A 17151-nucleotide genomic window follows, 5' to 3' on the forward strand; every position below is an offset into this window, starting at 1 on the left:
TAAGGGCTTGTAAGTAAGGATTTCACTGGAAGGTGAAATACCAAATACCTGTTCTATTTGGTGCATGTGATGCATAAAATTTGATTTAAACAGTCTCTGATCTTGCTAACCCCCAGTGTCTCACCTCTGAGAAGCAGTTCTGTTGTGATTACATCACGTAGGGCTGAATTACAGTAATACTATTGGTCAACAACTCAGATTTTGAATCCTAACAACTCAGATGCTTATAAAAGGGTCTTAGATTAATTGTCTCTTTCTCTTACGTTTCTGACCTGCACTGGTGAGATACCTGCATTCTTTCTCTCCAATGGGCCATGGCCATTTCTTTCTCTCTGACCATGCTTAGAGTAATGCCTTGTAATGCCTTGTAACTTATCATTCAGTTTACAAAGTAATTAAATACACTTGTATTTAGAATTCCATTCTCAGACATTTGTTCATTGCCTATTACTGTAACTCAGCTATAGTGTTCTTGCATATTGCTATTTATCTTATGGAGTCAGTTAATGGGCTAATTACAGTCTTAAGTCGAATGTGAGCTATATACTGTATATACAAAGTATTACTGCCCACTACATCATTGTTTAATGTAACACAGAAGCATAGACCACTTAAATACATAGCATTTACATAATACCTGTATAAAAATCCAAGTCAATATGAGTGTGAACAACATAACCCCTGATTCAATTACATGCTTAGCATTGCTCAGAAAACAAAAGTGATCAAAGACAAGTCAGACATATTGCCTTAAAATCCCTCTCCAATGGTAGTCTTGTGGAAAATAAACTCTTGCTTCAAGTAAGTGCATCATTTTTCAAAGTGGTTAAGAACGTGGTCTTACATAAAATAGCATGAACGCTGTAGGCTGGATGGAAGAGCTTCTACTAACTAAACCGTTTTGACGAGTTACCGTTTTGGACCCAGAAGAACCAGTCCAATACATTTCCCTCTCCACCTAATATATTAAACCGATTCTAGCCTCTGTGCCAGTCTGTTTCCTCTTCAGCGAACTCTTTGTTGACCACAAAAATAGTCTGCACTCGGAAAGAGCACTTGGGATACAAAGACAACAAGGCATATTTCAGTATTCATAATTACATCACCATTTCCCAATCATATCTTATTTTCATTACCCATGAAGAGCTTTAAGAATTGCACTTTTCAGAAGGAAACATCCCCCTTTGGACTCATTCCCAGAGAAACAGAGCTCGAGCTAGCTACCGTGTTGACTATCATGGTTGAAAGGAACCTCAAGTTGAAGCCAACGAAGCTTTGAACGCTTAACCATGCGCTCTGAGAGCACCTGCATAGCTCTAGAAATTCAACTTTATACTTGTCGTCAACCCTCCTCCATGCTTTCAAAGGAAGTTTTTAGCAGAACATATATTGTCATGAAGAAGAAGCACCATCACATGAAATGGCAGTAGCACAACACACTTCACCGTCAGTCTCTGGCTGAGCTCCCAATATTCACATTTCCTCAAGACCTTTCCTTCATCAGCACTGATGGGTGAAAGGACTGGATAGGGGTTCCCTTGACATTGCTCTCACATGTCATGCCCAGGCAGACCAGTGGCGGTATAACCACATCAGTGGTTTATGGAGGAAAGGGGATGACGAAATGAAGCTATTGAGACACACCTTCCCTCTTCCCTGTCCCTCATTTCTCTGGGGCCTTCCCCAAGTCATAGATGGCTTTATTCTCCAGGATCTCCACTTTCTCCCCTGCAGGGATCAGTGTGTTGGCCACCATGGCCCTGGTCAGTGATTGGATGGGGATGGACATCGCTGTGGGAAACATGGAGGAAAAAGGGCCCAGGACCTTCCTCGCAAACCATTCAGCAGGCCGGCTCTCCTGCCTGTCGACCATCAGCACCCTGGGAGGAAAAACAAGAGAAAAATAATTCAGTTGAGTTGTTACAAGTGAAATAACTTACAGCATCAAAATATCTCAGAGTGAACACTGTGTTTACATCATGTGATCACTGGAGAAATGTGTATATTGCTAATCATGACATTGGTGTGAGATATTCCCCTATGGTCACCATTTCTTTTGCCATGACTGATAAGGTAATGAACAAGTGAGTAATTTCCGCTAAGAAACATTTTGTTTTTACACGTGACTAATGCAAATGAGACTTACGCAGGGCGATAGATGGAATACCTCTCGAAGCCCAACGGCTCAATGTCTGCCTCCACTTGTCCCTGGAGAAGCAAACATCTGCATTAACCAAACAATATGCAGCACTTCATCAAGTAGCTTTACGAGAGAGGCTGAAAGAGGCCTTATGAAAGGCTATAAATGAGGTGTCTTTACTCAGGTGAACATTTTGGTTATTACCTTCACTTTGAGATAGAGAAAACGACTGGTTTTGTCAGCCCCTTTAGAAGACTCTAGGTTGAAGTGTGAGCAGCCCCCTGCCTTGGCGAGCTCCGCTGACTTCAGGACGTAGTCATGGTCAACACGGATGAATCCATCCTACAATGACAGAAAGATAAGAGAAAATATGTGTACATTAATCTGCATTTGACCACATGATCCAAGCAGGTTGTGTATGGTGGGTCGTTCAATGTCCTTTCAGCAAGCCATGACACCCACCATCTCCGATTGTTCTGGAATCGTTTCTGTAGTTAGAAACATAAGAATTTCTGCATCATTATTTTATTGAAATATAATTTGATCGCTGAGAAATTAAGATGATTGACTGCACCCAATTGGCCCTTTGTAATTTATAGGATTCATATAATATCCAATAAATATAGCATCCAACATCCGATTTGGAACAAACCTGTTTCTAACAATGAGTAAGACATGAGGAATCTAAAATAATAGTCAAAAGACATCAACGGACCCCTAACACCCCACGCCAATCCCAACAACGACTATATAGTATCAGTTCTCTACGTCAGAGAAGTAGTATTGAGCTGTTTCTTCATTCTATGTAATGTATTCTCAGTGAATTTGATAGTGATTTTTTTTCTGTTCAGATAATTTAGTCTTTGAAATTGTTCGGTTTATGTCCCATCCTACATCCTGATATTACCAGGTTCTGACCACTGGATGGTGCTGTTTCTGCTATTAGGGGATAAAATAAATAATACAACTTCCCTCAATATTAAAGGGATAGTTCACCCAAATTACCTAACTTTTTCACCTAATAGCAAGAACAGCACCATCTCGTGGTCAGAACCTGATGATATCAGGATGTAGGACAGGACTAAACATAGCTTTAATTAATAATTTATCTGAACTGGGGGGGGGGGGGGAGACCAAATTCACTGGGAATACATGACATTGTTTCTTCATACTAACATACTACTAGAAACATACTACTTGTCAGACACAGAAAACAGATACTACACTGCTCAAAAGAATAAAGGGAACACTTAAACAAGACAATGTAACTAAGTCAATCACACTTCTGTGAAATCAAACTGTCCACTTAGGAAGCAACACTGATTGACAATACATTTCACATGCTGTTGTGCAAATGGAATAGACAACAGGTGGAAATTATAGGCATTAAGCAAGACACCCCCAATAAAGGAGTGGTTCTGCAGGGGGTGACCACAGACCACTTCTAAGTTCCTATGCTTCCTGGCTGATGTTTTGGTCACTTTTGAATGCTGGCGGTGCTTTCACTCTAGTGGTAGCATGAGACGGAGTCCAGGATTGCACATCAATGCAAGCTGTGGCAAGAAGGTTTGCTGAGTCTGTCAGCGTAGTGTCCAGAGCATGGAGGCGCTACCAGGAGACAGGCCAGTACATCAGGAGATGTGGAGGAGGCTGTAGGAGGGCAACAACCCAGCAGCAGGACCGCTACCTCCGCCTTTGTGCAAGGAGGAGCACTGCCCTGCAAAATGACCTCCAGCAGGCCACAAATGTGCATGTGTCTGCTCAAACGGTCAGAAACAGATTCCATGAGGGTGGTATGAGGGCCCGACGTCCACAGGTGGGGGTTGTGCTTGCAGCCCAATACCGTGCAGGACGTTTGGCATTTGCCAGAGAACACCAAGATTGGAAAATTCTCCACTGGTGCCCTGTGCTCTTCACAGATGAAAGCAGGTTCACACTGAGCACGTGGCAGAGTCTGTAGACGCCTTGGAGAACGTTCTGCTGCCGTCAACATCCTCCAGCATGACCGGTTTGGCGGTGGGTCAGTCATGGTGTGTGGTGGAATTTCTTTGGGGGGGCCGCACAGCCCTCCATGTGCTCGCCAGAGGTAGCCTGACTGCCATTAGGTACCGAGATGAGATCCTCAGACCCCTTGTGAGACCATATGCTGGTGCGGTTGGCCCTGGGTTCCTCCTAATGCAAGACAATGCTAGACCTCATGTGGCTGGAGTGTCAGCAGTTCCTGCAAGAGGAAGGCATTGATGCTATGGACTGGCCCGCCCGTTCCCCAGACCTGAATCCAATTGAGCACATCTTGGACATGATGTCTCGCTCCATCCACCACAGACTGTCCAGGAGTTGGCGGATGCTTTAGTCCAGGTCTGGGAGGAGATCCCTCAGGAGACCATCCGCCACCTCATCAGGAGCATGCCCAGGCGTTGTAGGGAGGTCATACAGGCACGTGGAGGCCACACACACACTACTGACCCTCATTTTGACTTGTGTTAAGGACATTACATCAAAGTTGGATCAGCCTGTAGTGTGGTTTTCCACTTTAATTTTGAGTGTGACTCCAAATCCAGACCTCCATGGGTTGATACATTTGATTTCCATTGATAATTTGTGTGATTTTGTTGTCAGCACATTCAACTATGTCATGAAAAAAGTATTCAATAAGAATATTTCATTCATTCAGATCTAGGATGTGTTATTTTAGTGTTCCCTTTATTTTTTTGAGCAGTGTATATACTTGGTGTGGGGTGTCTGTAGGTGGCTTTTGATCCTTGGATAAATCATAGTTAAAATATATGAATCCTAGAAATTTAAAAAATGGCCAATTTGGATGCAATCAATTAGCTGAGACCACAAATTATTTTTAAATAAAATAATGTTGCCCGAATGCTAATCTTATGTTTCAAAAAACAAAAATTATTTCAGAAAAATCTGAGATGGTGGGTGTCAAAATCCTTTCTTTTGACCCTGGTGGTACATGTTCACAGGGGTCTCTATATCATTGGCCATGAACTCACAGCCCCTGCTTTGGCTTTGGTCGTTCCCAGGCAGCAGTAGCCAACATCATGCCCTTGGAATGCTGCAGCATAGTCATTCAGTTTCTCGAAGTCCACCACCTCCTGCACCTGAAAAAGGACAGAATGGGCCAATCTTTATAATGGAATAATAGATGTAGGCTTCTTGTAGGCTTTGTTGTAGTCTGCACACACATTTAAATGGTATTGAATATTTAACTTTATTCAAAGCTCATGGTAGGGTGTTAGGTGACGCGACAAACAATTGACGCTATAATACGAGAATTCTACAAAAACAATGAATCATATGAAAACATAAATGTGACAGTTGTTACCCATGTCGAAAAATCTGAAAAGCAAGTGCCGTGCAAAGAATGTTGAAATCTGTGGGAACAGCCCTTTTTGTCAAACCTGCGAAATCGGTGTGTTCTTATTTGCTCTTTGCGATGGGTATTCCTCAACCTACCAGAGAAAGAGCGATGTGACACTGTATTGCCTAGAAGTATGGGTAAGTCCTTAGGGTGTCACGTTTTGACTGAAATATAAAGTAAAAAGTTTCCTTCGCTTCTTCAGATGTTTTCAGAGACACTAAAAAAATATAGCAGGCTGCAGCTCACAAAGTAGAGCTCGTACTAGCTACGTTTTGATGTATGGGTTGTCAGGGATTGGTCCTAGCAGCTGGCTAGCAGGCAGCTCACTCGATCTCTTCTGTGCCTAGGCTAATTGTTTATCCTCCCATCACCAGAGTAACTCATAAGATTACAATGTAACCTAACTCAGGTTCAGGCCTACCTTATTAGACTGGTAGCCTTCTGTGTTACAGTTCAGACTTAGTGAGAAGTGTGCATCTGTTAGGCTGTGTGTGTAGGTGGGGGTGATGTGTGATTGTACGAGGAGGATGCTGAGAAGTGTGTGCCTGCGTTGGGCTGTGTGTGTGTCTCAAGTATTTAATTAGCATAAAGTAGTATTCTAATTTCATAAATTGTTACACTCTTAGTTTTGCGTAAAACATGAATATTTGTTCATGATACCTTAAATTATTGGGCTTAAACTACTGTAATTATGTATAGCTCTTTTAATTGAAGAATTTAAAATATATATATATATGTTTTTTTTTTATAATCTTTTTTTTATAATCCCTGTTCTGCATCAGCCTTAGCCCTTGACCATGACTCAGTACCATTACATTAGATATGAGTCATTGGATGAAGGCATCTCTTTTAGGGTGTAGTTTTGTTAAGAGCCGCAACGCTCTGTCAGAACATCAACACGCATCATGCGCTCGTGGAACAGTTTTGGAAGCACAAGGCCCTTATATTTCATATCGGTGAGAAATTATACAAAAATAAATAAATAAAGGTTAAGTTGATACATGCCTTTTATAGGGTTAGGGTTCCCACATGGTCATATTTCCACGAAACATAGCTTGTTTATGGAAAACAGTGCTAATTAGCAATCTGCGTCTCTGAACCCGTGTGTAAACGGAAGACCGACGACACAAACGTGTTGTCACTGACAAAAACTGTTGGCTGAAACTGTTAAAACAGTGTAGAGTAAGTGTGTATTTTGCATTTGTGAACTTATTTTGATGTGATATGAAAGTAGAGGGATTTATATTTCTAGAACTGTACCGCAATCGAGTATCGATTCACATTTAGATGGAGTATTGGGTTGTTTTGGCTTCCAGAGCCAATTCACACTTTAAACAGAACATGCAAGGTCCTTGGACTAAGGAGTAACATTAGGCTATTTTAGTCCAATATTGGGCTACATCAGCCTTAAACGGCGGCCCTATATGCGCACTACGCATGTTGCGTAGGGCCCCGCAAATTACGCAAGGGGCTCCGCCTCCCCCTCGTGTCAAAGCGGGTGTCAATGTTTACAACTTCGATGAGAGGATGAAGCGGATCTATCCTTCTGGTTACAAAAGGAGAAGAAAAACACCATGAGAGTAAATTGCGGGAACAGCAATCAGAAACTTGTGTCGTCTCCTCTCCAAGTTTGATGTCAGCAAATAACATTAACGTTAAGTTGATGTGCTGTAGCTTGCAGTGCATCTCTCTCTAGTCTGTCTTGCTAACCTAGCTGGGTAGTGCATCTCTTGGTCGGTCACTGTCTTGCTTGCTAGCCAGCTACTTCCAAAGGCTGTGTTCTGTGACTTTGTGCCTGACAAAAGTGAGAGTGAAATACAACTACTCATTACGTTTGATAAGACGCTAACTGTCAACGGTGTTTATAAACTGCAGTTCGGAAAAGATAACCGCGTTACGCAGTGAAAATGCGGAAAATATGGGTGTGATGGCACTCATAAGCACACAATTAAAACAAGACAATGATTATCTAGGCTCCCAGTCAAGGTTTAGTTAAAACTCTGGACTAATGCAAGATGGAAATCAATGGATTGATATTGATTTATATATTGAATTTAAAAAATGTTGATTAGCTGGGCATACTGGGCAATATGGATGCACATCTCTCAGTAAATAATAACCATCAAGCATTCAGCCAAGCCATAGTATAAATACTATTTTATATTTGAAAATGTATAAAAGGAAATCTGTGGGAACCAGTTTGAATGGGCCTGATGCAGCTGATAAAATAAATAGGATTGTTATCTATAATTTACAGGTGCTATGCTTAAATTTGTCAGTAGAGGAGATGGTCATATGAATGAGTATAATCTGGCCCAGGAGTGTGAAGATGAATGGAAAGGCTCTGGAGCAACGAACCGCCCTTGCTGTCTCTGCCTGGCCGGTTGCCCTCTTTCCACTGGGATTCTCTGCCTCTAACCCTATTACAGGGGCTGAGTCACTGGCTTACTAGGGCTCTTTCATACCGTCCCTAGGAGGGGTGCGTCACTTGAGTGGGTTGAGTCACTGTGATCTTCCTGTCTGGGTTGGCGCCCCCCATTGGGTTGTGCTGTGGCGGAGGTCTTTGTGGGCTATACTCGGCCATGTCTCAGGATGGTAAGTTGGTGGTTGAAGATATCCCTCTAGTGGTGTGGGGACTGTGCTTTGGCAAAGTGGGTGGGGTTATATCCTTCCTGTTTGTCCCTGTCCGGGGGTGTCCTCGGATGGGGCCACAGTGTCTCCTGACCCCTCCTGTCTCCAGTATTTATGCTGCAGTAGTTTGTGTCGGGGGGCTAGGGTCAGTTTGTTATATCTGGAGTACTTCTCCTGTCCTATCCGGTGTCCTGTGTGAATTTAAGTATGCTCTTTCTCTCGGAGGACCTGAGCCCTAGGACCATGCCTCAGGACTGACTACCTGACATGATGACTCCTTGCCGTCCCCAGTCCACCTGGCCGTGCTGCTGCTCCAGTTTCAACTGTTCTGCCTGTGATTATTATTATTTGACCATGCTGGTCATTTATGAACAATTGAACATCTTGGCCATGTTCTGTTATAATCTCCACCAGGCACAGCCAGAAGAGGACTGGCCACCCCACATAGCCTAGTTCCTCTCTAGGTTTCTTCCTAGGTTTTGGCCTTTCTAGGGAGTTTTTCCTAGCCACCGTGCTTCTACACCTGCATTGCGTGCTGTTTGGGGTTTTAGGCTGAGTTTCTGTACAGCACTTTGAGATATCAGCTGATGTATGAAGGGATATATAAATAAATTTGATGCTGGATCATCAGCCAGTTAAAGCACAGACTCAGTTGATCCACAGCCAACACTAACACAGACCCAATACAGCCAGCTTCAGCAAATACTAACACAGACCCAGTCCGGCCATCTTCAGCAAGTACTAACACAGACCCAGTACATCCATCTTCAGCAAATACTAACACAGACCCAGTACAGCCATCTTCAGCAAATACTAACACAGACCCAGTACAGCCATCTTCAGCAAGTACTAACACAGACCCAGTACAGCCATCTTCAGCAAGTACTAACACAGACCCAGTACAGCCATCTTCAGCAAGTACTAACACAGACCCAGGTGAAGTAAAGGCAGCCTTAACCAGTACTAGCACGACCAGAGGTGTACAACCAGCATCAGACACAAGCAGCTCAGACCCTAATAGAACAGTTTCTGCTCCACCAAATGACCCAGCAGACCGGCCCACAGTCTTAACAGACTTTATGAGGACTGAGTTAGTGCGCAGAGGTCCGTTCAAACCAGGACTGGATTGATCTTACCCCAAAGACAAATCTAGAAGAGGTTTCCATTCAGGCTTATTACAGAGACAGCTGTCAACTGGGGAAAAGATTACCAGGAGCTGGCTTTCATCATCTAAAACAACACTGTGTATCGTTTTTGCTGTAAGCTCTTTTCTACGAAAAAAAGACTACAAAATAATAAAGGCGTGAATCACTGGTCAAATATCAACACCATGAGGGTAGTCCTGAACACACAGACAATATGATTAAGTGGAGACAACTTGATCTGCTCCTAAATCGGACTCTTGACCAGATACAAATTACAATGTTGGAGGCAGAAAGAAAGAGATGGCGGGATGTCCTTACACTTTTAGTAAGTATCACCCAGTCTCTGGCTGAAATAAACCTAGCATTCAGGGGTTCATCAGACAAATTCCTACAAACAGATAATGGAAACTTCTTAAAAGAGGTTGAATTACTGGCAATATTTTACCCGGTTATGGAAAATCTCAGCAAAATTAAATGTGGAGAGACATGCTCATTACCTTGGGAAGCACACACAGAATGAGCTGATACAGACTGTGAGTGACAAAATTCTGGAAGTAATAGTGACTCAAGTAAGAGACTCAAAGCTCCATTATCTTGGACTGTACAGCTGACATTAGTCACCGGGATCAAATGTCCATTATTCTGAGACGCGTGGCTTTAAAGGGAAAGCCAGAGATAAAGGAGCACTTCCTTGGCTTTGAGGTTACAACAGGCTTGAAATCTGTCCACTGTCATCTTAGATAAGCTGAACGAGCTGAAGATTCCGTTTGAAGATTGCAGAGGGCAAGCTTATAAAAATGGGGCCAACATGAAGGGCAAGCACCAAGGAGTACAAGCCAGACTACAAAAAAAAAGAAAAATCCTAGAGCCGTGTTTGTCCCATGTGGAGCACATACTCTGAACCTTGTCATTGCAGATGCTGCCAAATCTCCAAAAAGATGCAGTTTTTCTTTTTGGGGCATGTGCAAAAGCTCTACGCCTTCTTTTCAGCGGGCACACAAAGATGGGAGTGTTTTTAAGAAACATGTGGACATAGCCGTGAAGTCATGGAGTGACAAGATGAGAGAGTAGGCTCCAAAGTGTTCATGCAACAGGTAACAGGCTTCCGAGGTTCAGGACAATCAATGATCCTGTGGCCAAAGTGGAGGCACAAGCACTTCCAAAGGAATTTGCGTCCTACCGCTTCTTGATTTGCTGTGTCGTATGGTGTGAGATACTGACAATGACAAACCAGGTGAACAAGCTCCTTCAATCCGCCTCAATGCAGTTGGATATCGCAGCAAATTTGATCTCAAATGCAAAGTCCTCCCTTACTACATACCGGGAAACTGGATTCTCTGAGGCTCAAACAACAGCCAAAAGCATGTGAAGAAACGAATGTGGAGGCTGTTCTGAAAGAGAAGAGACTGAGAAACAACAAGAGGCATTTCAGCTACGAGGCTCCTGATGAACCAGTGACTTGATGCACTGAAAAACCTTTGAAGTCAACTCTGCTGTGACATCCATGGATGAGAGATTTGAAACACTCAACCAGGTGAAAACCAAATATGGAGCGCTGCTGAACATCAGCACTGCCTTTCAGATGTCCAGGGAGATGTTAAAGGTTCACTGCATGGAAGCTGAAAACACTCTAACCTTCAGAGATGACTGTGACATCAGTGGAATGGATCTGGCACATGAGATTCGGAATTTCACTGATCTGCCATCAGATAAGATGACTGCCTTTTGAGCTGCTTTCCTTTCTCCGAGGAAAAACCTGGAGGAACTCTATCCTAACCTTTTGGATAGCCCTAAGAATTGCGGTCACCCTACCAGTAACATCGGCAGAGAGGAGCTTTTCGAAATGAACCCTCATCAAAAGCTACCGGAGGTCTTCCATGTCACAGGAACTTTTGAGTGGTCTGGCCATCATGAGCATAAATCATGATGTAGGGAAACACATGTCCTACGATGATTTTGCCTCAAGAAAGTGCAGAAGAGATATTTTGATGGTACGATTTTAATTCAAACATTCAAATGTTTTACACACTTAGTAACATTTAAGATTGTAAAGCAGAAGTGCATTTGTGTCAATGACTGCTAAACTAACAATGTGACATAATTTCTTCCAGACAGTCCAGATAGACTGGTGCCCATCCTGATGCTGAAAATGCCCAGGCTGTTGAGGGAACCAAAGTTAATCACACAGCTGTTTAGGTTTTATTTGACTTTGAACCATAGACTATAGGCTTATGTTTACATTGTTTAGGCAAAGCTAATATTGTGAGGACTGGACTAATTACCAGGCAGCAGAGACAAAGCTCATTATTATACTTGATTATTTTATACCATTTCTTATTCATGTTAATATTCACTTGTCTTAAGATTCTATATAAAATATTCTATTCAATAAATATTGTTTGTTTATACCTAATTCTGTTCTGTATAGGTCTACTTATTCTTAGACCGTCAGATGGAGCAAACTGTTTTAAAGGAAGGAGGATTGTAGTGGGAGCACTGGGGTGTCAGGTGTGACTGTGGCAATGGCAAATGGTTTACATGGCTCACGGGTCAGGTAGGAGGGCCCCATAGCATAATTTTGCTTAGGGCCCCAGGGAGGTCAGGACCAGCTTTGCTTGAAAATGTCATAACAACATGACGACCCCATCTTGAGATATTGGACAAAATGTGTTAAATATAAGACAGGTGATTTGGTGCCATTATTGACTAGGTATAACTTGAAAGCAAGATCTCTCAGCAATGGTAAATCCTAAATCCTGTCCCCATGAAATAAACTCGGCAATAAGAACCATACAGGCCCTGCTTGAAAAGACAATACACTGACAATAAAGACAAGTCGCACACCTACCAGGTTCTCATACGCTTCGCCTTCAAATGTGAGCTGCCGCCTTCCGATGACGGTGATCCTCGAGAAGAGCTTCCTCTCCACAATCTCTTTGAGTAACTCTTTGCCTGTCTCTCCAGAGACACCAAGAATAAAACAGCTTTTATTCTTCTGTCTGAAGTCCTCTGCCAGTGATTTCAGGTCGTGTGCCATCCTGAAGGACAAAACAAGACAATGCTTCACCACTGAGGAGAGACCTAATGGTTTGATCGCTGTTGTACACAAAAGCAGCATGATACCGCATTTTATTTATTTATTGCAACACAGGTGTGTGGGGTGGGTATACTTTGTGGAACGTCCCAACGTTCCAAAAACGTCGTAAAGTACAAGGTTGCCAACGAACAACGCATACGAAGTAGCATGACCAAGTCACCTAACGAACTAGCTGCCGAATAGGCGTCAACTCACCACGTAGCTTATTCTTAACGTTTGTCCATAGGCTACCAGAGACATTTTTCAGAATAAACGTGGCGAGTGAAAACGTAATGAAATAGCCCACTCGGTCTCGTATTCCGCCGCTATACAACTTTGCATGCGTTGTTTGTTGGCAACCGTGTCATTTACGAAGTTGTTGGTTCATATTCCTGTTGGAACGTTCCACACATTATACCCACCAGGTGCGTGTCACGCCTTTACAACGGCCTCTTGACTGCTAACTAACTAGCAAGATAAATAAGGCAATTAACCTTTTCTTGCAAGCCTCCCTCGAAACCAATCACTCAGCATTACAACTAGCTGTAAAAACAGTCCAGTAGGAGACTACTAGCTAGTCCCAGTAGCTAGTTACGGTACATGCTAATAATTCCCAAGCCTGATTGCAGACTGAGTGACACAGTCAACTCACGTTAGTTCGAGTGCGTTAGCTTCTGACGCTCACTTGGTCTATATCGTCCGTTCACCGTTTTCTGAATGGTGTAAAACGGCTGCAAATGACAGTGGAAAGCCAAACGCTGTACCCCAGCTGCTTTCCAGTGGTTTCATAACAGATAGCGAAACAAATGAATGTGCCCATGGAAACACGCATCCGGTTTCCTACGGTCGTTGGTGATAGGAATTCGCAGTAGAATCGACAAGCCCTGCCTAACACACTGTCAAACATATTCCTTGAAGATGATAGTACATTCTGGAAAATGTTTTGAATAGTTCTTGTTTTATTGGGACACAAATACATCTGATGCATGTAATTCAATAAGAAGCCTAGCTTTGACGGTTTCATTATCATCATTGTCATCGTCATGAATACTTTCCACTTATCGATAGGCTTGGCAGAGGGCAGTAAAGTTCCAGGCATTGATGCACACGGTCACAGTGGCTACTTGTCAGGAGGTACCAAAGAGCATTTGGTAACACTATATTGCTGTCAGTCTTTGTCATGTTGTGGTCAGTGTCTTTAATTGTCAAAATACATTTACAAGGGATATAAAATTACATCAAACACAGTATAAACCATGTATTCCTAATCACCTGTTCACATTCAGTAATGAAATAAAAACATAGGAAGCTGTAGCTTCTGTATCTGTGTACATGCGTTGTCTTATGTCTGTTCATCTGTTACCATCCTTTCATAGTTAATTTCCAGCCAGTGGTCCAGACCAACTGTTCAGACTCCTTCCTCCTGGTCACAAGAGAACATGTGTCATTGATGACTTCAAGCCACTGTTGGTAATATCAAATCAAATTTTATTTGTCACATGCGCCGAATACAAAAGGTGTACAGTACGTACACCTTACCGTGAAATGCTTACTTTACAAGCCCTTAACCAACAATGCAGTTTTAAGAAAATAAGAGTTCCAAAAATATTTACTCAGTAAACTGAAGTGTAAAAAAAACACAATTGGTTAGGAGCCCATAAAACGGCAGCCATCCCTTCAGGCTCTTTTCCATTTTCATCTATTTTCCATGGAGTAATATTACAACAAAAAAATACACAATTGTTAGGGTTAAATTATCATTTATTTATCAATAACAAAAATATATTTTCTTATGCCTATCTTATCTCACATTATCTTATCATACTTATACTACTACTACAAAAATAAAACATTTAAAATATTTTCAACTCATCAGGTGCAGTCCTCCCACGCCCAAGCCTTTCTCCTCTACTCCTGCTCACTTTCTGACATCTCTGATCAGTCTGCCCAGGGTCTCTCTCACTCCCACAGTGTAAAAGTGAACCCTGTGCTCCACCTCCATGTGCCAGTCGGTCAGGCAGAGTTGCTCCAGCTCAGGCAGGTGCTGGCCGTGGCAGAGGATCCTGGCTTTGTTTCTGAGCTCGTACCTTCAGTACTTCTTGAGCTCCCAGAAACTGTCTGGCTGCACAGGCTGGGTGGGAGTAAACTGTAAATAAAGTAATGATGAGTACATTTGAAATAAAATGTATTAATTTTAAAAGAAAACCAGTGTAGATAGAATGGTAGAGGTACTTACTGTGTGAGGAGTGTACCCAGGAAGATACTGATGTTCCTCTGTCCTCCATGGTACAGACAGGTTAACCCCCCCACACACACAATTTTTTTCTTTTTTTAAATAAAATGACTGCGTATTCATCTTTTGACTTTCTATTCATGAAATCTATGCAGCTTACTCAATCACTTTTTATAGCTAATGTTTACAGGCCTCCTAGGCCGTAAACAGCGTTCCTCACTGAGTTCCCCCGTATTCCGATTTGGAACTTGTAGTCATAGCAGATAATATTCAACATTTTGGTGACTTCAATTTTCACATGGAAAAGTCCACAGACCCACTCCAAAAGGCTTTCGGAGCAATCATTGACTCCGTGGGTTTTGTCCAACATGTCTCCGGACCTACTCATTGCCACAGTCATACCCCTAATCTAGTTTTGTCCCTTGGAATAAATATTGTGGATCTAAATGTTTTTTCTCATAATCCTGGACTATCAGACAACCATGTTATTATGTTTGCAATCGCAACAACTAATCTGCTCAGATCCCAACCAAGGATCATCATAATCCGTGCTATAAATTCTTGGACAACCCAAAAATTTCTTTCCAGACTCCCTTTACCAAACCAAGGATGTCGAAGTACAAAAATAATTTAACCACCTAGCTGAGGATCTAAGTTTAACCTTGCGTAATACCCTAGACACAGTCACACCCCTAAAACCAAAAAACATTTGTCACAAGGAATGAGCTCTCTGGTATACAGAAAATACCAGAGCGCTGAAAGAAGCTTCCAAACTGGAAGTCTTCCAACTAGCTTGGAAAGACAGTACCGTGCAATATCGAAGAGCCCTCACTGCTGCTCGATCATCCTATTTTTCCAACCTAATATAGGAAAATATGAACATCCCAAAAAATTGTACACTGTCGCAAAGCTAACTGAAAAGCAGCATTCCCCAAGAGAGGATGGCTTTCACTTCAGCAGTGATGAATTCATGAACTTCTTCGACGAAAAGATCATGATCATTAGAAAGCCAATTACAGACTCTTCTTTGAATCTGCATATTTCTCCTCAGCTCAGTTGTCCTGAGTCTGCACAGAACCTCCAGGACCTCGGATCAATGGAGACACTCAAGTTTTTTTAATCCTGTATGAATTATTCATGAAAATAGTAATGGCCTCTAAACCTTCAAGCTTTATACTCGACCCTATTCTAACGAAACTACTGAAAGAGCTACTTCCTCTGCTTGGCCCTCCTACGTTGAACATAATAAATTACTACCTATCCTCTTGATGTGTACTAAACTCACAAAAAGTGGCAGTAATTAACAGCAATGACAAATAATGTATACGAAACGCTTCATTCTGGTTTTAGACCCCCATCATAGCACTGAGACTGCACCCGTGAAGGTGGTAAATGACCTTTTAATGGCATCAGACCAATGTTCTGCATCTTTCCTCGTGCTCTTAGACCTTATTGCTGCTTTTGACACCATCGATCACCACATTCTTTTGGAGAGATTAGAAACCTTAATTGGTCTACACAGACAAGTTCTGGCCTGGTTTAGATCTGATCTGTCGGATAGATATCAATTCGTCTCTGTTCATGGTTTGTCCTCTGACAAATCAATTGTACGTTTCTGTATTCCTCAAGGTTCTGCTTTAGGACCATCTATTGTTTTCACTATATATTCTACCGCTTGGGGATGTCATTCGGAAACACAATGTCAACTTTCACTGCTAGGATGCGGATGACACACAGCTGTACATCTCGATGAAACATGTTGAAGCCCCAAAATTGCCTAGCCTGGAAGCCTGGTTTTAGACATAAGAAAGTGGATGGCAGCAATTGTTTTACTTTTAAACACGGACAAAACAAAGATGCTGGTCCTAGGTCCCAAGAAACAAAGAGATCTGCTGTTGCATCTGACAATTAGTCTGATGGTTGTACAGTGGTCTCACATAAAACTGTGAAGGACCTTGGAATTACTCTGGACCCTGATCTTTTTTTTATGATATTCAATTGGTAGTTACAGTCTTGTACCATCGCTGCAACTCCTGTACGGACTTGGGAGAGGTGAAGGTCGAGAGCCACGCGTCCTACGAAAACACGACCCTGCCAAGCCGCACTGCTTCTTGATGCACTGCTCGCTTAACACGGAAGCCAGCCGCACAAATGTGACAGCTGGCGACCGAAGTCAAAGTGCATGCGCCCGGTCTGCCACAAGGAGTCACAAGAGCACTATGGGACAAGGACATCCTGGCCGGCCAAACCCTCCCCCAACCCAGATGATGCTGGGCCAATTGTGCGCCGCCTTATGGGTCTCCCGGTCGGCTGCGACACAGCCTGAGATCGAACCCGGGTCTGTAGTGACGCCCCAAGCACTGCTATTCAGTGCCTTATACCGCTGCGCCACTGGGGAGGCCCACTGATCTCTCTTTTGATGAACATAAAGAATATTTCAAGGATAGCTTTATTCGATCTTTGTAACATCGCAGAAAACAGACACTTTTTGTCCAAAAAGTATGCAGATAAGCTAATCCATGCTTTTGTCACGTCTAGATTAGACTACTG

At 42.6% G+C, this 17151-nt stretch overlaps 1 protein-coding gene across 5 annotated transcripts; it reads right to left on the reverse strand.

The window, feature by feature from the left end:
* Positions 1-562: 562 nt before the first annotated feature.
* htatip2 (HIV-1 Tat interactive protein 2) lies at positions 563-13235 on the reverse strand. 5 transcript variants are annotated; one of them, XM_035734415.2, is made up of 6 exons: positions 13021-13235; positions 12141-12330; positions 5149-5256; positions 2345-2482; positions 2147-2208; positions 563-1880 (listed from the first exon to the last, which is right to left on the reverse strand). In XM_035734415.2, the coding sequence occupies exons 2-6, from the start codon at positions 12327-12329 to the stop codon at positions 1664-1666; spliced, it is 714 nt and encodes a 237-aa protein (XP_035590308.1). In that variant the 5' UTR covers position 12330; positions 13021-13235; the 3' UTR covers positions 563-1663. The 5 variants fall into 5 exon arrangements, with proteins under 5 accessions (XP_035590308.1, XP_035590318.1, XP_035590335.1 ...); XM_035734425.2 differs by lacking the exon at positions 13021-13235 and adding an exon at positions 12863-13014; XM_035734442.2 differs by lacking the exon at positions 13021-13235 and adding an exon at positions 12791-12999.
* Positions 13236-17151: the final 3916 nt, after the last annotated feature.

This window comes from Oncorhynchus keta, chromosome 2, assembly GCF_023373465.1.
Source record: "Oncorhynchus keta strain PuntledgeMale-10-30-2019 chromosome 2, Oket_V2, whole genome shotgun sequence".
NCBI classification, from domain to species: Eukaryota; Metazoa; Chordata; class Actinopteri; order Salmoniformes; family Salmonidae; genus Oncorhynchus; species Oncorhynchus keta.

Bases quoted from the DNA above. Each gene is read 5' to 3' on its own strand.
- htatip2 (XM_035801437.2), bottom strand. From the start codon at position 12,410: ATGCTGCTTTTGTGTACAACAGCGATCAAACCATTAGGTCTCTCCTCA. The intron at 5,257-12,140 runs GTAGGTGTGCGA...GTCCTTTTTCAG, and splicing joins GCGAAGCGTATGAGAACCTG to GTGCAGGAGGTGGTGGACTT. The intron at 1,881-2,146 runs GTAAGTCTCATT...TTTTCCTCCCAG, and splicing joins TATTCCATCTATCGCCCTGC to GGTGCTGATGGTCGACAGGC.